The sequence below is a fragment of the Xenopus laevis genome, chromosome 1L (assembly GCF_017654675.1).
Source record: "Xenopus laevis strain J_2021 chromosome 1L, Xenopus_laevis_v10.1, whole genome shotgun sequence".
NCBI lineage: Eukaryota > Metazoa > Chordata > Amphibia > Anura > Pipidae > Xenopus > Xenopus laevis.
Genome location: NC_054371.1, coordinates 137,146,664 through 137,168,495, shown reverse-complemented (window position 1 = coordinate 137,168,495; position 21,832 = coordinate 137,146,664). Strand labels below are relative to the sequence as shown.

Below are 21,832 nucleotides of genomic sequence, written 5' to 3'. Positions count from 1 at the left end.
CTTTAGTACAAATAACTAATGTCGTGTCTGTAATTCAGACCGTACGGGATTCTTGTGTCCAATTTGAGGATCCAAAAAGCCTCTCTGAGGTTTAATCTATGAATAATATCACCTCCTCTAATAGGAACCAGTACCTTTTCAATAACTTTCACCTTTAGGTCTTTTAGACCGTTGGGTGAGCATGTTCTGAAATGCCTGCCAACCGGGGTGTTCTCCTCTCTATTGGTAATACTTCTAATGTGTTCCCTTGTCCTTTCCTTCAGCATGCGGGATGTACGGCCCACATACTGCTTGTTGCAGTGGCTGCACTCGAGTAGATATATAACATTCCTAGTGTTGCAATTATAAAAGCCAGTATTTTTAAAGGCTTGCCCTGATACATTAGATTTAAACTCCGGCCCAGTGGAAATCACCTGGCATGTCTTGCAGGTATTCGCCCCACATTTGTATGTGCCCTTTACTTTTAACCAGTTGTCTGCCACATTCGATGGAACCGATGAAACTAGACTCGGTGCCAACATACTCCCTAAAGTAGGGGCTTTTTTTGGGACACATTTGACCTCAATTTGGGCCAAGATATCCGACATTTTTGCATCACTGTTTAGTATGGGTAAATACTTTTTGATAATCCTGCAGATCTGGCCGTACTCTTCGCTGTATTCAGTGACAAAAAACACTTTTTGTTTGTCAAGCCCAGATTGGTCTACACAATCCTGGGTTAAACTTCTTGGTTCTTTTTTCTCTTTCCCCAGTGCAGGTGCTGTTTTGGCTCTCTCATGTGCATTTCTAATGAGATGTTTAGGGTACCCTCTCTCTTGTAGTCTATGTCCTAAATGTTGTGATTGACGATCGAATATGGCCTCTTGACTGCAGTTTCTCCGGAATCCAACAAACTGGCTGTAAGGGATACTATTCAAAGTGTGCTTAGGATGACAGCTGTTATACTTTAAAATTGTGTTTCCTGCTGTGGGTTTCCTAAAAATTTCAGTGTCTATAGAGTTAGTACTCGTGTTTCCTATTAGGGTTAAATCTAAAAAAGTGATAGTCTCCTTGTGATGTTCCAGTGATAATTGGAGATTGTGTTGATTTATATTAAGGTATTGATGGAACTCCTCAATTGAATGAAGCGGGCCATCCCATATAAATAGCAGGTCATCGATATACCTGCCATACCAAATTATGTGATCGCGAAAGGGGTTAGCGCATCCATAGATGTGGCACTGCTCCCAGCGGCCCATATATAGGTTCGCATAGGAGGGGGCAAAGGACGCCCCCATAGCAGTGCCACGTCTCTGGAGGTAGTAACCCCCATCGAAGTGAAAAAAGTTATGTGTTAATAAAAACTCGAGAACCAGTAAATTAAAGTGAATAAAGTCAGGTGTGAAAGTGTGTGATTCCGTCAAGGTGTCTGAAATCGCTTGTATACCCATATTATGTGGGATCATGGAATATAAAGATTTTACATCCATGGAAATCAAATGGTAAGTGTCCAACCATGTGAGTGTAGATAGTTTTTCAATGAGATGTCCTGTGTCCCTTATGTATGAACCCAAAAGTGGAACTAAAGGTTTTAAGTTCAGATCAAGCCAGTCTGAAAGCCCCTCATTTGCCGAGCCAATGCTGGCAACTATAGGCCTACCTTCTGGTTTGTGGATGGACTTATGTATCTTTGGGAGATGGTGAAAAATGGGGATGGTTGGGGTACGCCGAACCAAATAATCCCTGTCACGTGTAACTGTTTTAATTGTAAATGGTTCACGTTGTTTCAGGTTTTAAGCGATTTAAATAAAGATACAATTTTACTATGAGCCCACTAGAGGGCACTATTACCTAGTGTATAAAAAATCCAGCTGTAACAAGTGAACTGCTAACCTATGACTAAGGGATAACTCCCGAAACGCGTCAGGTTTTTTCCAGCAGGAACTTCAATAAACCCCATCTTCAGAAGTGCCGTCTGCCTTCCGAGTCTTTGTTGATATATATATATTCAGCTGTAATGATATCTGCTTTAAGCAGCGCCTGGGGCTCCTGCTTCAGGGGCCCCTACAGCCTTTGGGCCCCAGCTGCATCCCTCCCCTGAGGCCCCCCACCCTAGCTGCAACCCCCCTCCTTCAGGCCCTAAACCTCACAAAATAAGCTGTACTTCCCTGTTGCGGCCTACTAAATGGAGGGCCATTTGTCACTGCCATGTCTCCTTTAAGCAGCTGAATTGCTGCAGAATGTTAAGGTAAGTGTGGCTTCTGATTACTGTGGCAATCACACAGTGTTCCCTTAGCATAATATGTATAAAAACACTCCAGCCAGGAAATGATAAAAATGATAGCAAGAGGAATATGATGTAGCTGTTTCACATACTTTTATGTTTGTATATCGTTTCAGGGCCCTGGCCCTAAACTGTGATGCGGCTCTGAACGATAAAGATGGTGCAGAATCTAAGAACTGGAGAGCTGGGAAGCCAGTCCGTGTGGTTCGTAGTTCTAAGGGGCGCCGAATAAGCAAATATGCCCCTGAAGATGGCAATAGATATGATGGCATTTACAAGGTCTAACATCACCAGGGATAAATAAACCCCTTTCACTATTAAATGGTTTAATTGCATTTTGTTTTTTTTCAGGTGGTCACTTCTTACAAAATATTTGTCACGTTCATTATTCTTAGAAATGGTTTTAATTTATTTTTTTTCTCAAATGTTATCAGTTTACAAAGATAGTTAGTAAAAAAAACAAATTGCATTACAGCCAATTTGTCTGGTAGAACTTCTTGTTGCATGCATTCTAATCATTGCTAGGTCGTTTAACCAGTTATTTGAATAATGTGTGAATCCATTAATAAGGCAATGACCCCCCTATCCCTGGTCCTGCAGCTGCTGGCAAGCAACTACTCCCACAATCTTTAGGCATCTGTTCAATGATGCAGAAAGTTGAAATATGTTTTTAGAATTAGTTTCTACATTTATTTTTCCATGTTCTACTGTTCTGGTTATTGTTGTTTTTATTGACTCATATGAATGTGTCCTTTGTGTTTTCTGTAGATCTGAATGTAGGAAAGGTTGTCATTGCCTTGTCTATAAGAATTTATTATTCAAGCTTTGCAAAATGTGACACACACTTCCCAGTTAAATGTGCAATCTGCTAACTGTCCCAGTGATGTAAGACAACACTATGTATACTGCTTTAATTTTCTTGGAATTTAGGTTGTTAAGTACTGGCCGGAAATAGGCAAGTGTGGGTTTCTGGTCTGGCGCTACCTTCTAAGGCGTGATGATGCTGAGCCTGCTCCCTGGACTCCAGAGGGCATGGATAGATCAAAAAACCTAGGCCTTACATTACAGGTGTGTACATGAAGTATGAGTGAACACTCTGTTCAGAAAGATGTGATTGTAGTCTGTCTATATTGCAGCTTCTGTTGGTTTCATATGTGTACATGGTCTGATTAATTCATTCATGTAGCTTATGTGTGTGTAATAAACAAAATAATCTTATTCTTTGATTATAAATTAGATTTGGCCCTGTACTGTAAACATTTGATTCTCGCATCTCATACTGCACAGTGAAAGGCGTCAGTGATCATCAGAAAATGGAAACTTCTTGTTTTGTTTTCAGTATCAGACCAAAACTTTGAATGAAAGTTTTTAAATGGATTCATATTTAAAAAACAAGCATTTATGTACTGTTTTAGCTCTTCTCCTGGATAATTAGTTTTGTTTGTGATTATTTGTGGATGCAATTATACATGTGATATGTGTATATTCTTTATTTGCTTGCTAATTTAGTTCCCTGAAGGGTATTTGGAAGCTATGGCTAGCAAAGAGAAGAAGGATAAGGTGAAAAGGCAGCCTGTAAGATCAGAAACCAGCAGCCCAGTCAATCAGAATCTTCACAACACCAGCAACACACCAAACCAGCAGCCGCCAAGCAGCCCAGAGCAAGCCACTAGTCCAGTCAGAAGAGCGAGTCAGAAGTTCAGCAGCAGCCAAAGCAATGGGAACCAGAAAAGAGCAGTGGAAGATGGTACTGGTTTTTGATGTTTACTTGTAGTTTGCAAGACATTGAAATTGTATGATAAAGGGTAGTTTATAATGTAGGCATGTACAGTATCTTAAAGTAAGCAAAAAGAGAGAGTTCAATAGCACTCCTTCCAAAACCGTTCAGTGCTCCATACATATACAAGAGTTAAAAGTTTCCACAGTGCTAGTCCTCTTTTTAATTCCAAAACATGGGAGGTATGGTTTCACTCTCCTTCATGCACATCCTGGTGTCTGCAGGGTCATAGTGCTCTCTCTTTTAGTCTCTCCACTCACAGCACTCCCAAGCAGCCACTCCAGACAGCACAAGAATCAGAATGCACTGGTTTTAATCAGTTCAACACAAAATTAAAAATCCAAACATACATGTAAGATTCCTGGCTTGTGTACCACTAGCACCCTCCCCTAGTATTTATAGGTTAAAGGTTATAAGGGTGTACTAGACTGTCCAATATAAATATAGATAAATAGATAAAACATTTTTGCACACAGTTATTTAAAACCATATAAGTTATTAAAACTGCAGTTAAAGATATATAAAAATGAAAAAAAAAAACACGTTAAGTCAAAATCATTGTTTAAGCCCTGAGGTACCAGTGTCCCCAGCTGGTATATCCATTTTGTTTATTCTTCGGAGTGTATCCTGCTCTCCAGTTGGGTTTTGTATGGCTGATTCCCATAAACATAAGCCCACTGGGATCTTTATTTTGTACCATAGCAAAATGTTTGGATAAATTATGTTTCATATACCCCTTTTTAATACTCCTTATATGCTCCCCCAGTCTCTCTTTTCGCTTTCTCATAGTTCTCCTCCCTACATATTATTTTGCACAAGGGGCTTGCAAGAGGTTGTTGTACCATATATGTATTGCCATCGGTAGTTGCCCTTAACCTCTTTCCCTGCTTTTTTGTGCAATTAGTTTGCAACATAGTTCCTACAGTAGGTGAACGTCACATTCCCTCTTGTCTGCTACTCCTCAGGTAACTCGGAACCAATTTACTTTTGATATTATTCGCCTTTTTATAAACCATGTTTTTATCCAGTTTAAATATGCCAATGCTTGTACAGTATCATGCCCTGTTGTTCTGAAAACAATATTGTGTAGTTAGTGTAGTAGTAGAATTAACAGCATAGAAAGTAAGATGATCTGTTGTGTTAACTTCAGTTTCTTCATAAAACCATGCAGCCCGTATAGGAATGCTTTTATTTTCTATGCTCATTAATTAGATCAGGTATTCAAACTTATTTCCCTCAAAATACTACAGCTACACTAAATTCCTGCCACCAATGATTTTGTGTTCTCTGTAATCCAGTATCCCATTGTATGCAAACCTGTTATTAAAAGACAAGGCAGATGCCTAAAACATGACAACCAATTCATTGTTCCCCTTTTGCCCACCTGAAATGCTAAGGTTTTTTGCACATGAGATCTTTGTTTATTGTAAATTCGAGATTGAAAATTTGCAGGTGCTTCCTTGGTTGTGGCTGCCATATTCTATATTTGATGATGTCACGCAAATTTTTCAGAAATATAGTTAGGAAGGGAGCACTACTTACACTTCTCCGGTGCTGGTTTTCACGGTGGTAGCTAACATTTCTTTGCTGTGCAATGAATCCTTTATTGAGCCATTTACCACAAAAAGGCAGAACATCTTTTCGGGGGGGTCTAAACCTGATGAAGGGAGGTGAAGAGCCCCCCCCCGCGCAATTCTTGAATCGGTAATTAATGTGCATGCTCATGGTCTTTCTGGAGAGTGTTGAACTGTGGGAAAGTTACATCGTACAGCTTGCTGATTTTTTGCAAGAGGATGGCTCTGCTACTGGAGAATGGGGCCTTATTAAGAAAACCTTAAAGGAGAAGGAAAGGTTAAAACTAAGTAAGTCTTATCAGAAAGGTCCATCTAAATATACCAGTAAACCCCCAAAGTAGTCCCCTGTCAAAAGAAACACAGCATTTCTTTCCTTCTATTGTGTACACATGGGCTTCTGTATCAGACTTCCTGCCTTCAGCTTAAACCTCATTGCCCTGGGCAAGAGCATGCTCAGTTTGCTCCTCTTCCCCCTCCCTTCTCTACTGTAATCTGAGCCCAGAGCAGGGAGAGACTCAGGCAGGAAGTGATGTCACCCCACATTAATACTGCAGCTCCTATCCTAAACAAACAGAGACGTTCAAGAGCTTTTTACTCAGGTATGGTAAAACATTCTACAGAATAAATATAGCATTCTAGCTTGCACTATTGCAGCTAATCTATTGGCAATAAAATGCCTCCGTAGCTTTCCTTCTCCTTTAAGCACTTTTGGCTTCGGTAAAAGTAGGCTTCTCTTATAAAACATTACCTTTGTTGGGGTTGCCTTGTTCTTTAATTCTTTAACATAAGAGTAAGTTACAAGAGTGACATGAAGCAATACTATATTACACTCATAAAGTTTATCTAATCACATTTTTTTTCTTTTTGTAACAATTCTCTTTCATGGTTTACACAGAAGACTTTTTTTCCTAAGAGCAAAAACATTCTGTGGTGTATTTTAGTTACCTTGGAATATTTGGGTTCAAGAAATTATCTTCATAACTTTTTAAAATATTAAATTATATTCAATGTATAAAAAAAGATAAAAAAAAATCTACAGCCAACTAATTTCAAACCACTATATCTGTTCAAATCTCACACTTCAAAAATATATATGACTTCATTTTGCAATTGAACTTTGCAAGACAGAGTGGCCCTGTAGCATAAGTGACAGTAAGAAAGCCACATAAGAAACCTCTCAAACGTAAGAGATTGCAGTCATGCTCTTTAAGCCCTAGGTTACAAATGTTAGCTGCCCAGCATTACACTATTTGCCAATTATGAGGCTAGCCTACATTGGTGAAATATCTGAAGCGCATACAGAACTGGAGACGGCACAGTTTTAGGGCTTGTAAGCACCGACAGATACTGTAAGATGAATCTTGGAAATATGAGCTCAGGTAAAAGCTTATGCCTACTCAATTACAGCAGGGCTAGAACTAGGGGTAGGCAGAAGAGGCACAACAAAGTGGGGCGCCAAACTTGTACTTCCTCTTTCGCTTAGAGATGCAGCCATTGTGCCCGCTTTTAGCAATGCAAACAAATCCTTCAGCAGAGGTGTCCGGTAATTGCTATCTAGTTAGCTGTTCTGTTGATAAACTGCTGATGGGCTCCTGGGGTGATACCACTACAACTAGCAGTGTACCATTAAAGAGTGACTGAAGTTTTCCAGAGCACAAGTCACATTACCTGAGGGCATTGACAATATGGCTAGCCCAATGCCAAATTTCAAATTTAAATATTAAAACATCTGTTTTCTCTTTTGCAAAATGGATTTCAGTGCAAAATTCTACTGGAACAGCACTATTAACTGATGCGTTCTAAAGAAAAAAATGTTTATATCTTTAAGCTATAGCTTCACTTTTATTCATCACTATTGCATGGAATCTTTCAGAGGACAAAGAGATTAAGCCCCCTATCAAGTCTATGAAACTGTCAGAAGATTCAAAAGGAGAGGCATTCCAGCTCACTCAACAACAGCAGTGGTTAATAGGAGAGGACACACTGAATCAGAAACTATGGGACGAAGTGCTTGTGTCCATCAAGGAAGGACCTGTATGTATAAACTTACATATTTTTTGTTCAACTTTCTTACTCTTATTGTATACATGTTGGGATATTTAATAACAGTTGTCAGTAGAAGCAAATATGCATAATGCAAATAATGTTTCCTTTGCACAGACAATTTTTCCCATCTGCTTGTCAGAAAAAAAAAATGTGTAAATTTACCAGTTCACAGCATATGCAGAAAGAGCGAGGTCACACTGGGCAGTTTTACGATTTTAGAACCGCAAATTGGAGCAGCTACATGTTACATGTAAATTGCTTATCCGCTTGGCTTTTTTTTCACAAAAGTTTAAAAAAATTCTTCGAAGATATCTTCTCCCAGGGCTTTTTTGATACAGAACTAATGATCAGTCTAATAGATGATGAAGAAGTTAAGAAGTGTTAACATTGGCTTAGTGCAGAGCATGTGACACTACAAGGAAAAGGGAAGTGTCACTGGAAATGATGGCGCACAGCGAATTGTGTCATTCGAACATGTGTAACAGTGGAATTGTGGGGAACAAGTAAAACCAGAAATGCATGTTGGGAAGAAAACTACAGGCTGAAAAACACATTTTATAGTGTGCATGTGGTTTCATTGGCATATTTTTAAAAACACAACGTAAAAGCGCACCATGTGACCTCAGCCTAAAACTTCTTGCTGGAAAATTATGCAAGCTGAGCATTTCTGTTGAAGGGCAAACAATGCCTACAGTGTGCTTGCAGAAGCAGGAAGCTGTTTGCTTAGCCTTGTGTGTCAGATTTATGGTGTTGTTTGTTTAAAGCCAAAAATCTGGCATACAAGGCTCAGTAAAACATTTCTGTTAGGGCCCTACGAGGAGGTTTGTCGCCCACAATAAAAATGCACAACTGCAGGCAACAGTTGTGCTTCTCCGGCAATAATTTAAATCGCTGGTGGTAAAACCTTTGCGTTGTGAAGCTGCCCAAAGTTTCTTTGCAAGGCAACTTCAAGTGACTTCAGAAGATCGAAGCAACGCATATGTTTTTCCACAAGCAATTTTACTATCTGGACTGCTAAGTCATACGCTTTTGGGAATTCCATAAGGACACACAAATAATTTGTTTCCATTTTTTGCTGTAGAAATTTCTCAAGAAAGTCGAACAGTCTTTCATGTGTGTCTGCTGCCAGGAGCTTGTATACCAACCTGTAACAACTGCTTGCCTCCATAATGTGTGCAAAGTAAGTGCGTTCCCTGTGTCTTACAGATGTAATCCCTAGACCCTTGGGCCTTCCAGCTATTCTGAGTAGGATTTAATATCATTCTGAACCAGCTAATGAATCAATGAGAGCTAGATGTTATAATGTTGTATCGTAATCATTTACTGTTAATTTACTGTACTCTACATGTACAATTTACCCAGAGGTCCCCTCCAGTGATGCTGCCATTTTTTGTAGTTTAAGGAAGCCCACTCAAACTTTTTTTATGGAAAGGAAATTTAACTTTACGCAACTTTCCAATATTCCAATATACATTAAAAGAGGTGGCAAAAAGCAACTCCTAGTAACTTTTAGAGCTAGATTTCCTGTGGACCCCATCGGAGAGGTGAGCACAGGGAAGGGGGGGGGCACGGGAGCCGTCTCGGGGGGGGGGTGAGAATCACACCTGTTGCCAAGGATGTCATCAATTAATTCTTATGTTTTCTGGAAGATTTCCAATAATGTGTATTTGTTGCTCACAAAAAGATTTGGATCTAGTGCATGATCACATTAGCTTCCACAGACAAACTATAATGTCATTCAGTCCAAGCACGGGGCCTTTTTTGTTTTCAAGTCTACTAAAAGTTGTAAGGGCTGAATGCAGTAAATGGCAGTCACATGATATTAACATACACATGAAAATGTGAGAAACCTTGGGATGCCAATGAAAAATAGATTATTATCCTTTCCGTTAAATCCTTTTCTCTTGACCTACATTGGGGGGGCACAGGCAACATGGGGATGAAGATCCTGTTGCTTGGAGAAAGGACACTAAAAGGTTAAGGTGGCTCCTCCTCCTATTCTAGGCTTCATCCCCTGCCTACTTCCTGAATCCTCAGAAAGAGGACGGACACTTTGTGGCTGGGAGAGTGCTACAGACTAAAGGTCCTGGCCTTGCCACGATACTGGTCAGTGTATTTTTGTTTGGAACCCTTCCAGCCTAGGCGTTTTTTCCTCACAATATAGTGCTCATCAGCCTTTCTGCTCTACGGAGGTCTGCAGGCAGTGGGATCGCCTCTCCCAATCCCTGGGTAACTTGTTTCTGCTCCCCAGAAGCTGCAACGGTGACCACATCAGGGTTACAGACAAAATGGGCAAAACACACGGCTGGCTGAGGAGGTAAATTTAACTTCCCGCTCCTCACTCCACACATTCTCTTTTCTGGCTGAAGAAGGATGATTAGCCCTACCTTGTAGCCCAATGCTATAGAAGAGAAGACCCTCCCCAAGGCAAGCTATGCACAGCATGTTGCCAAGTATAAATCTTCTCTGCTGGTAATACCAGCTGAACTTAACATAATTAATTTAAAATTTAACTTATAACTTGAATGAGAATTGAGTGGATTAATCGGGTTGGAAGGCCAGTCCCCCCCCCAATGTAGGTCAAGAGAAAATGTTTTAACGGTAAGTACAAAAATCAATTTTTCTCTTGCCTAGATTGGGGGACACAGGCACCATGGGGATGTCCCAAAGCTACCCATGAGGGTGGGACTTGACCGCTAGTGTTCAGTTAATGACTGTTCGTAACACCTTCTTCCCAAAGCTCACTTCGGCTGAGGCGAGTGTATGCACCTTGTAAAAGGTGTAAATGGAGGACCAAACTGAAGCCCTACAAACCTGTCTTCCTGAAGCCTGATGTTGAATCGCCCAAGAAGTACTGAATGAGCGAGTGGAATGAGTTCTCTCACTGCATAAGCCTTCAGTATAACTGACTTAATCCACTTAGATATAGTGGCCTTAGATACTCAAAAACCTTTTCTTGGTCCCTCTGCTAAGACAAACAGGCTGTCCACTTTTCTGATGCCTTTAGTCGCCTTAGTGTATGTCTGCAGAGCTTGAACTACATCTAGTGTGTGTAGCTTTCGTTCCGGTTGTGTCTTTGGCTCAGGACAGAAGGATGGTACTACCAAATCCTGGTTACGGTGAAATTCCAATACTACCTTTGGTAGAAATTCCGGGATTGTTCTCAGTACCACCTTGTCCCTGTGGAAGATTGAATATGGTGGTCGATAGGACACAGCTGCTAGTTCCGAGACTCGTCTAGCGGAGGTGATTGCAAGTAGAAATACTGCCTTGATTGTGAGTGTAGCCAGTGGAAGCGATTCTAGAGGTTCGAATGGATGGTCCGGCAACACTGAGAGTACCAAGAAGGTATGGGATGGCTGTACGGGGGTGCCAATCTTAGAGCGCCCTGGATGAAGGTCTTGATGTTTGGCAATAGGGCCAGCTGTTGTTGAAAAAGAATAGACAAGGCTGACACTTGAATTTTCAGTGAACTAAGTGCCCTCCCTTTGTTCATACCCTCCTGAAGGAAATGCAAGAGGTTACAATCGTACCAAACCTGTGGGTCTCTATCATATAGACTCGCCAGGGGCGTTTGTGGCCTCGCCACAAATCCTTGCCTGGGACACCAGGATATGAAGGTCTTCCATACTCTGTGATATATACGAGCCAAAACAGGTTTTCTGGCCCTCAACATTGTGGGTATAGCTTCCTGACGAACTTCTGATCTAGTTAGTACTAAGGAACAAAACAGTCTCGCACACCCTGGCCTTCCGGACCGGGAATTCCCTGGTGCAAAGTGAAAGAGGGATTAGTTACCTCTAAATCAACGTGTAGATTGGCGAAATACACCAGCACACAAGGATACTGCTGGCAGGGCTTGACAAAGGGGTTCTCCCTGAAACGTTGCATCACGCAATAGCAAGGGCTTGGCCTGCCAGCAGTATCCTTGTGTGCCGGTGTATTTCTCCAATCTTCTAGTTAGTACTGAGGCCTCAAGTGCCATGCGTTAAACCCATTTGTGGTGAATTTGGGTGTACCATAGGTCCCTGCCATCATAGGTCCCTGCCATCATAGGTCCTGTCTGGCAGATGGAATGGCGTGTCTGCTGCCAGACTTATGAGCTTGGCAAACCATGCTCAGCGTAGGCAATGTCGCCTCTACCCCTTCTGCCTTTATATTTTTGTCACCCTTGGTAGCAGTGCCAGTGGAGGGAAGATGCAGACTAGGCGAAATGGCCAAGGTACCACTATTGCGTCTACTGCCAATGCTAGTGGGTCTCTGCTTCTTGCGATGATTCGCGTTAGTTTGTTGTTGTACCTAGAAGCCAACATGTCGACTTCGGGCATACCCCACCTTGACACGATCTGCTGAAAAACCTCTGGGTGTAGGCTCCATTCGCCGTGATCTATTGTTTTGTGGCTGAGAAAATCTGCTATCCAATTGTCCACTCCTGGCATGTGAACCACGGAGATGGCTGGCACTGCCTTTTCCGCCCAGCTTAAAATCCTCTGTGCGTCTGCAAGGGCCACTTGACTCCTTGTGCCGCCATGGTGGTTGATATAAGACACCGTTGTCGGATTGTATTCGTATTGGCAGGCCTCTTAGACTGTGTGACCAATGTAGCAATGAGAGGTAGGCTGCTCTGAGTTCCAGGATGTTGATGGGGAGCGACTGTTCGTCTCCTTCCTTGCACTGTCCGATCCCCTAGGACTTGCTGGGTTGTGATGGCCATCCACCTATGGTTGAGGCATGGTTTTCCTGTGTGGATTATTGTTGGTTGGAGCCACCAGGAGAGTGATGCTTGGACTGTGTCTGATAACTGTAGCCTATGTTCCAGATTTGTCTGGTTCTTCCTCTGGTGTTGCAAGATCAGTGCTTGCAATGGTCTGGTGTGTAGTTGTGCAAAGGAAGACGCCATTGTCCCCAGAGCTCTCATTGCAGAGCGTAATGGTACTTGTTCTGTTTTCTGCAGTGTTGTTAGTCAGTTTTAAAGAGAAAAAATCTTGTCTTGTGGCAAGAAGGCCCTCCTCGCCGAAGTGTCTAGCACTAGTCCTAAGTATTCTGTACTCCGGGACGGAATAAGTTTTGATTTCTGAAAACTGATACACCAACCCATGTGCGTCAATCAGGGCTGGAACTAGGGGTAGGCAGAGTAGGCACTTGCCTAGGGTGCAAAACTGGGGGGGGCGCCAGGCACTTACCTGCTCTGTCGCCTACCCAATTCCGGACCTTTCACTCCCCGTCTTCCTTCACTTTCGTGCATGCGCGCACACAGATTGGCGCTTGCGCGCCAGCGTCGACTCACTCGCGTGCGCTCAGCCGGCACCGAGCGTGGCCAGGTTGTCTAGGGCGCTTGCACGGTGTGGCCCGACTCTGGCGTCAATGTATTCATCACTGTCTAGAGATGTATTTGGCCCAGAGAGTTGGATAGTGCCTTGATCAGGAGGTTGTCCAGATATGGAATAACCCCGACCCTCTGTAATCAGAGCTTCCCTAGGGCCGCTGCCATGATCTCTGCGTGCGGAAGATTGGCCGAAGGGAAGCACCACAAATTGCCAATGTTCTCCTGCCAAATAGAAGTGGAGGAAGTGATTGGGGTGTATTGGTACGTGCAGGTAGGCATCTTTGATGTCGATCACTGCCATGTGACATTAGGCAGTGACATTAGGACTGATTGAATAGATTTCATCTTGAAATGTTGCTTTTTGACACATTTGTTGTGGGCACCTCATGCGGAAGATGTCTTGTCTTGGGTGGGTTTTGTTGTGTACAGGGCGAAAAGAGCCGTCCTTCTTGGGCACAATGAATAGATTTGAGTAGAAACCTTTCTCTGGAGGGGATGGGTTCCACTACCCCCATATCGAACTGGGTGCATAGAACTCCCTGACACGCTGAGCGATTAGGTTCCCCTACTGGAAGCCTTGATATGAAGAACCTGGGGAAAAATGTGTGAATTCTATGAGATAGCTGTGGGAAATATTTTGTATGACCCAAGAGTCCTGGACCGTTTGCCTCCAGGCCTGCCGAAAGCTTCTTAAAGGAAAACTATACCCCCAAAATGAATACTTAAGCAACAGTTAGTTTATATCAAATTGAATGACATATTAAAGAATCTTACCAAACTGGAATATATATTTACATAAATATTGCCCTTTTACATCTCTTGCCTTGAACCACCATTTCGTGACTCTATCTGGGCTGCCTCAGAGATCACCTGACCAGAAATACTACAACACTAACTGTAACAGGAAGAAGTGAGGAAGCAAAAGGCAGAACTCTCTCTGTTAATTGGCTCATGTGACCTTACATGTGGTTTGTATGTGTACACAGTGAATCTTACGATCTCAGGGGGCGGCCCTTATTTTTTAAAATGGCAATTTTCTATTTATGATTACCCAATGGCACATACTACTAAAAAAGTATACTATTATGATAATGGTGCATTTACATGAAGCAGGGTTTTACACATGAGCTGTTTTACTCAGTATCTTTTAATAGAGACCTACATTGTTTGGGGGGTATAGTTTTCCTTTAAGCGTCCGACTAATGGGGTACTTTCGGGGTGGGCACCTCATGCGGAAGATGTCTTGTCCTGGGTAGGTTTTGTTGTGTTTCTGTTTCCTGACCAGGAAGAGTTCTGTCTTGACTGGAACCTAGGACGGCTGGATGTTTGGTGTTTTTCTCTATTTGTCCTTTGCCTCTGACTGTGTTTGGCGAAATGGATGAAAAAAATTGTCTTCTCTTGAAGGTGGTCCTTTTGGGCTTGTTTTGTCTTAAATAAGTGCTGTTGCCCCCCGAATAATTGTTTTCCCACAAATGGGAGACTGACCAGGGATCTCTTAGAAGTAAGTTCTGCGGACATAAAACGTCTGGCTGCTATGGATTGTGCAGAGGCCCTTCCGATAAGCATATATATGCATTTTTGTCCGCGATTTGTGCTAGGAGCAATTCCGTGGAGGGGTCCTCAGAGTCGATGAGTTGGGCCACCTGCTCCACCCAAACTTCCATTGGCCTTGATACCCACACTGTTGCAAAGGTGGGGCGCAGTGCCCCCCCCTGCCACTGTGAAAATAGCCTTGCAGAATCCCTCAAGTCATTTATCTATGGGATCCTTGAAGGATGCTGCATCTGCAACCCGGAAGCATGGTGGTTTTTGCTAATCTTGAGACTGGTGGATCTACTGCTGGGGGCGAAGACCAAAGATCAGTACATTCCTGGGGAAATGGATAACTTTGAGTAAAGCATTTTGAAAACTGTACTCTGTGGTCAGGTGTTTTGCATCTGCAACCGGAAGCGTTGTGGTTTTTGCTAATCTTGAGACTGGTGGATCTACTGCTGGGGGCGAAGACCAAAGATCAGTACATTCCTGGGAAAATGGATAACTTTGAGTAAAGCATTTTGAAAACTGTACTCTGTGGTCAGGTGTTTTCCATTGGGCCTTAACAATGTTGTCCAGCTGTTCATACGCTGGAAAGGCACAAGAGGACTTCTTTTGTCTCTTAAAAATGTTCTTGTTTGGTTCCGCAGAAGTAGGGGAGTCCTCTAGACATAAAGCCTGTAAGACCGCCTGAATAAGGCTTTTCACCTCACTCTGTGATCTGGGGGCATCCTGATCCTGATCAGATTCCTCTCCTGACAGAATCTCTCCTTCTTCCCCTGAAGTTTCCTCCTTCTCCTCGAGGGACCAAGGTGGGGAAGGAGGGCAGATAGTTGGGTGCCCGTTCTGTAAGGCTGTGTGGATAGGTGTTCTAGCACCTTGTCCATTGTCTCCGGTATTCTGGCTAGTTTTTGAAGACCCACTCACGACAAAGATAGTGTACACACCCATTCAGAATCTGGGCTCATTTAACTAGCTGTAGCTGTTGCAGAGCTGGCACGTAGGGCTGTATTTATTGGTATAATGCAGGGGGTGGTGTATGGTCAGGCCTACAGGAGTCACACACCTGTCTAGCGAAGCGTAATGAAATTTTGATTTGCATATGGAGCGTGCAAAATATGACACGGAATTAGACCGTGCAGTTGCCTGGGTCTTGGGAAGAAGAGAAAAGATGCACGTGGAAAGAGGAAGCCGCTCCAAAATGGCATGCTTGTGTCGGGCGTGAACTCAGTGAGCTGTACTTAACCACTACCTAAAAGTGTGCGTCACAGAAGCGCCCAGATAGCACTAACCCCTGCCTTGGAAAATGCTGTGGAGGGGGTAAAGCAGGGATCCCCCCCTTCACACTAACGCCGGTTCCCCCTGTGGAAGTAATCACCCTCTGTGGGTAAATGGAGATAGTGATGGAAAGAGAGAATGTGGGGAGTGTGTAGCGGGAAGTTAAAATTACCTCCTCAGCCAGCCGTGTGTTTTGCCCATTTTATCTGTAACCCTGATGTGGTCACCAGTGCAGCCTCCAGGGAGCGGAAACTAGTTACCCAGGGTATTGGGAAAGGCAATCCCCCTGCCTGCAGACCTTCGTAGAGCTGAAAGGCTGATGGGCACTATATTGTGAGGAAAAAACTCCTGGGCTGGAGGGGTTCCGGGCAGAAATACACTGACCCCTATCATGGCATGGCCCTGACCTGTAGTCTGTACCACTCTCCCAGCCACAAAGTGTCCGTCCTCCTTCTGAGGACACTAAAAGAAAACTGAGGATTTAGGAAGTAGGCAGGGGATGAAGCCAGGAGCAGGAGCCACTTTAACCTTTTAAGGTGGCCATAGACACACAGATCCTATCGTACTAGTCGAGGATTCGTACGATTTTCAGATTGTGTGTGCCGACATATTTCGTCTGGCGGAGATCGGTCGTTTGGTCGATCGGTCGTTTGGTCGATCGGTCAGGGTTGATTTTGACCCGACTGATCCCGATGGAGCCCATTGCGCATCGTAATCGGATCGTTCGGCCATACGGCCGAACAATCAGATTACCCCCAATATAGCCATGCTCGTTAATGGCATATCGGGGAAAGATCCGCTTGTTTGGCAATGTTGCCAAACGAGCGGATCTTTGCGTCTATGGCCACCTTTAGTGTCCTTTCTCCAAGCAACAGGATCTTCATCCCCATGGTGCCTGTGTCCCTCAATCTAGGCAAGTAAAGAGCATAATGTGACTGACCAGTATTTATACACTTGTTTGGCCCTTTGAATGAAAATCAGTGGAACAACAAATATTAATCTGTATGAGTAGGTTCCCTATATACTTCTGTTTTCATGATTCCTCCCCTCATGTATGGATATCAAACCGTCCAAAAAGGCAAGTGTGTTCTCATGGACATCCTCCCTTGTGAACTTAAAGGCACCTATCACAGCCAAAATCAAACATATATTAACAATCTGACTAGTACAACCTAAAAATGTTGAACAAAAAACTGCAGGTTTTAAAAAATCCATTACTTTGTCAAATGGGGAGTCCATACAGTGACTATAACATGCAAAGGAGCAGGAGCATGCTCAGATTGTAGCACTGCCCTGAGTATTCTACCCAGAATGCCTAATTTTAGTAAACTCCTCCACTAGAAGTATCACGAGATTTCATTATCTTGTCCCCTGCTGGTGATGTCATTATGAAAATTAAGGGCACACATTAACTTCCAGATAGGTGGCAGTATTACTGAACAGCAGCTAACACAGAAGTTTGGCTGATTTGAAAATAGCTTAGAAGAGTTGCTAAGCAACCAAGGAATTTCAACGGAGCATGTGCGAGATTTCAGAGCTGTGGAGATATAGGTAGGAGGAGACAGTGAAATCCAAGATGCCTGCCTCAGCTAGAAATGCAGTGGAGATAGCGGAGATCTTGCAGAAGGTATAGTGAGCTGATGATTTACATTATACAAACAATTCTAACAAAAATTGTATTTCTTGAACTTTCACATAGTGTCCTTACTTAGTAAATGATTTAAGTTATGATTGGTGCTCTTTAATGTTACTATGCACCATGTTAATGTGTGCTGCCACCTTATGAGTTCTGATTTTCTCCCAAGTGTCATCTACCTATTTAAACCAGTGATTTGATGAATTTGTGTAAGGCCCTTCTTTCCACTTCCTCTATGTACAAGTTGGGCACAATTGAAGATACTGGAGAACACATTGCACAGCTATGTTTCTGTCTTGAAGTATGTGTTGTTTTGGCTTCCAATATATTTTGTCTGCCACATACAGTGCTGTTCTAATATCTTTACCACTGTGGTTTCACAACACAACATCTGTCTCTCTGAGTTGCATGACACCTTGGTAATTCTATCACAGTAACGTCACAGTGATCGGATTATTGGAAGAATTTATATGCCAAGATGCTAGGATCAGTAGTGAAACTTCTTGAGTGTTTACTCAGCAAGTCCAGCTGCTCTAGATTTACTTCTACTAAACATTTTAAAAAAGTCATGCGCTTGGGTTTATTTAAGTGTAAACTGTTTTACCTTTAGCATTTTTGTCATGTTTGCAAATTATTTAATTGCGGTTTTGTTTTCATTTCAGAGCTGCCTGCAACGTTCTTTCCGAGCAGAGGTTTACACTTGTCCTGCTTGTCGTTATGATCTAGGCAAGTCATACAACATGGTCGCCAACAAAATTTTACAAACGCTTCTTGATCAGTTTTTCCCTGGATATAGCAAAGGCCGGTGATTTTTTTTTTTTTTAGGCTTTTGTGGCTTGTTCTATTTTCGACTTTTTATAACATTTTAACAGACATATAAGACATTTCGAAGTAAAAGAAATTGGCAGTGGATCAGGGGAATTCATTTATGAAAAAATTACACAGCTTATTCTCAAAAGTTCGTTTTTGGACAATAGCTGTGTTGTTCCCATTTTGAATAACCATAATGACAGACTGGCTTTCGAAGCCCCACATTTAAAGTCCTACTTGTTTAATTTTGCTGCCCCTGACCACCAGGAGAATGAGTGTGTGGAGAGGAAATCAGGACAGCTGGTGTTCAGCAAACCACTGCCTCTTGGATGTTTAGTTGTGTCTGGTCTATGAGGTTTATCAGCTCTGGTACCAAGAGAGTTCACAGTGCATTGCAGGACAACAGCTTGTTGACTCTTCTAGGGCTTAAGGGCTCAAAGTTCACTGACAGCACTTAGGAAAATGTTAGCTTTAAAATAAAAACGTGCATTTCTCCCTCTTCTTTCCTGGATTCATCCTTTACTGTTTTTGCATTTCCTTTTTGTAAAGCCTATTTGTAGTTTCTTATGTTGAGCTTTTCTGCAAGTTGACTACTAATAACAATACATATGCATTGTCGCTACATTAATGTAAAGTGATCTGTGTTGTTGGGATTTTTTTTACTGTTTTACTTCTTTGCTAATGTTTTCTGCACTTAGAAATAATCAAGCCAGTCTAGCTAAGTAAATAATATTTTCTATAAGAAAGATCACTTGTATTAGTTAAAAATTGTATGTTTCACTAGGACTTGTATAAATGGCAATACTGAGCATTGCTGGTGGGTGCTAGTCATAGATCTGAGGGTCTAAAAAATTTTCCTATTGTGATCTCAAATTTTATACAACATATAATCCCAGAAATATACCTTATTAAATATTTTATAACTCTTGAAATGAAGCTTATGATTTTTCCTGCTCTATGCTAATTACAGTAGACGTAGTAAATTAACCTTTTTTTTTGGGCAATGTTTTATATACACAAACCATGTGGAACGCACACCATGAGTTCAGTAGTTGCCTGGGTGCCGGTCCATTTATAAACAATGAAATAATTCCCAAGGTGACGGCACTCGCATATATACATATTTTCTCCGAATTTCTAAGAAAATGCCCCTTTCTGAGCTTGAGCTTTGTTACATGAGATTGTGTTTGGATACTGGTATGAAGTGACTTCTGTATTCTTGGTTGTATAATCATTTGGTTAGTAGGGATGAAAAAGCATGTTCAAAGCCATCGGGGTTTTTTTTTTTGTCGGATCCGAAGATTGTTACCACTATATAATAGCCACAAATTGCCTAATATTATTTATAACCATATATGACTTTTCATTGTGGTCATGGAAATGTTTTTTCCCCTTTTTCCCCTTTTTAATGCAAATAAACCACTATGCTGCTGGATCATTTATTTGTTTTAATCTTTGCAAAAATGCTTGTTTTTAACAGTCCAAGCATAATTTCCTACTTTCGAGTTACTTTAAACAACTGGGTTCAGAACAGTGTGCTGTATGTAATAAGAACTGAAAGTGATTGTTTCAGAATGGGCATTGGGGGCCCACTGTGGCTGTGACTTCAAGGGCCATCCTTGCAACCTCCACTGGCCCTATTAGTTTCTAACAATGTGAGAATATTTATATATAAAGTATGTCAAAAGCATGTGCAACAAAGAAGTTGGCTCTAATGTGTTTTAATGTTTCAGATTGATATCTTATATTGTCACTCCATTTACCAGAACATCACACATTTTGTTTAAGAATTCTGTGTGTGGTGTACTAACATAACAAAAATCTTTTGCAATATTTGTATTTTTTTACCTCATTTTGTAATACTGTACATACATAGCCTATACATTCACATATAAGGTGTTTTACCGTTGTGTGTAAGGATGTGGGAGATAAGTTGCTACACATTGCAATATAAGAGGTGTTATAATAACAGGAAATGTGTAGCCTTATAGAGCATTTGTTTTTAGATGGGGTCAGTGACCCCCATTTGAAAACTGGGAAGAGTCAGATGAAGAAGAAGGAAAATAATGCAGAAAATACTAAAAAGAAAAAATAAAGGCCAATTGAAAAGCTGCTTAGAATTAACAATTCTATAGTTTACTAGAAGTTAACTAAATGGCGAGCCACCCCTTTAAAGGCAGGAGGGCAGATTTACTATTGATCAGTTCATTATTGTGGGATTATTTATTAATAGAAAGAATGAACTAGACAAAATTTAAATGAGACATTATTCCATGGCTTTCTCTGGGATTCAGCATCTTTGAACGACTCATTTTGGAGTTGAGGTAATTTCCCAAATATTTTGACAATGATAACTATTCTTTTTGATTAAATATACTTGATTGGGCAGTTTGGTCAGCTTAAAGGTGACATGCAGTATACAATGATTTTTCACTTATTATTAATATGATTTTACATGTTAGAAAATTGACAGTACAGTTTTTAGCATACATTTCCTTCCGGACCTAGTTTCTCCATAAAAAATACAAATCATCTCAGCACATACCCGTCCTTTCATCTGTTGAATGTCTGGCAGAGTCAGGAGAACTGATGGCACTTCCTCATTAGCATAACTTGGAGATGTCAGAGAGTGACGAGCAGGAAACTGCAATAGCAACACAAGTCCGTCCCTTCCCCTTGTCTCAAGTTGCTATTAAATCACATTTTGCTTAATCTAAGATTGAAGAGAGTTGTTGGTGGCAGCAAGTGGACCACAAATAGCATCCAAGAGCTACTACTTCAATGGCTTATACACAGTAGAAGGTGTACAAATAGAAGTCCTGGGAATGTTATCCAATAGCTGACATTAGGACACAATAAAACTTTACAGTCTGGCAGAAACTTGCAGCTGAAGGAAACAGAGAGACAGGTAAGGGACTTGGGGTGCTGCAATTGCAGGCTTGTCACTCAGTTATGACCCATTCCCTGCAGGAGAATGAAAGGAATAGCTGACAGAGGAGCATACGCCCCAGGACTTTGCTGAAGTAGATTCCATCCACAATTTTCCTACCCTTCAGATACCAATATTCTCAACCTTCCTAAATCTCCTCTTTCCCTATTGAACTCTTTTGATCTTGTAACCAAGTCTGAAGTCTCAAAGCTTCTGCTGTCTTCACCGCCTACAACTTGCTCACCTGATCCCATGCCCTCACCTCTACTAAACAGCGTGCCCTGTACTCTTACTCTTGAATACGGATGATCCCAAATGGAAGATGCTATGGAAGTCAATGTAGGGGGAACCATCCATACAAAGAAATCATAATGTCAGATTAAATGATCTTTGAGAGGGGTTGAAGCAAGCACTAGAATGCATATTACTTAACACTATAAAGATTACATGTGCTTTTGGAGAATAAATGGACAAATCTAAAATGTTTTCAGTTGTTTTTCAGTATTGATACATAGGATTATCATGTTTGAGCTTTACTATTTGTTGATTTAAAATATTGTATTCAACAGTAGATCAGTTTGAGATGTAGGGTTGAGGGCACCTAAATGCATTAGCTATTCGGTTCCATTATATTCTGCCTGATTATACTCATGAGCACTT

At 41.7% G+C, this 21,832-nt stretch overlaps 1 protein-coding gene across 2 annotated transcripts in view; it reads left to right on the top strand.

The window, feature by feature from the left end:
* uhrf2.L (ubiquitin-like with PHD and ring finger domains 2, E3 ubiquitin protein ligase L homeolog) overlaps positions 1-19,678 on the top strand; it is a 91,852-nt gene extending 72,174 nt beyond the window's left edge. Inside the window, 6 exon segments of one of the 2 annotated variants that reach the window (NM_001097915.1) lie at positions 2,380-2,542; positions 3,194-3,331; positions 3,773-4,010; positions 7,488-7,648; positions 8,742-8,840; positions 18,096-19,175. In NM_001097915.1, coding sequence (NP_001091384.1) covers positions 2,380-2,542; positions 3,194-3,331; positions 3,773-4,010; positions 7,488-7,648; positions 8,742-8,840; positions 18,096-18,242 — 946 coding nt within the window. In that variant the 3' untranslated portion in view covers positions 18,243-19,175. 2 annotated transcript variants of the gene reach the window in all.
* The last annotated feature ends 2,154 nt before the right edge of the window (positions 19,679-21,832 follow it).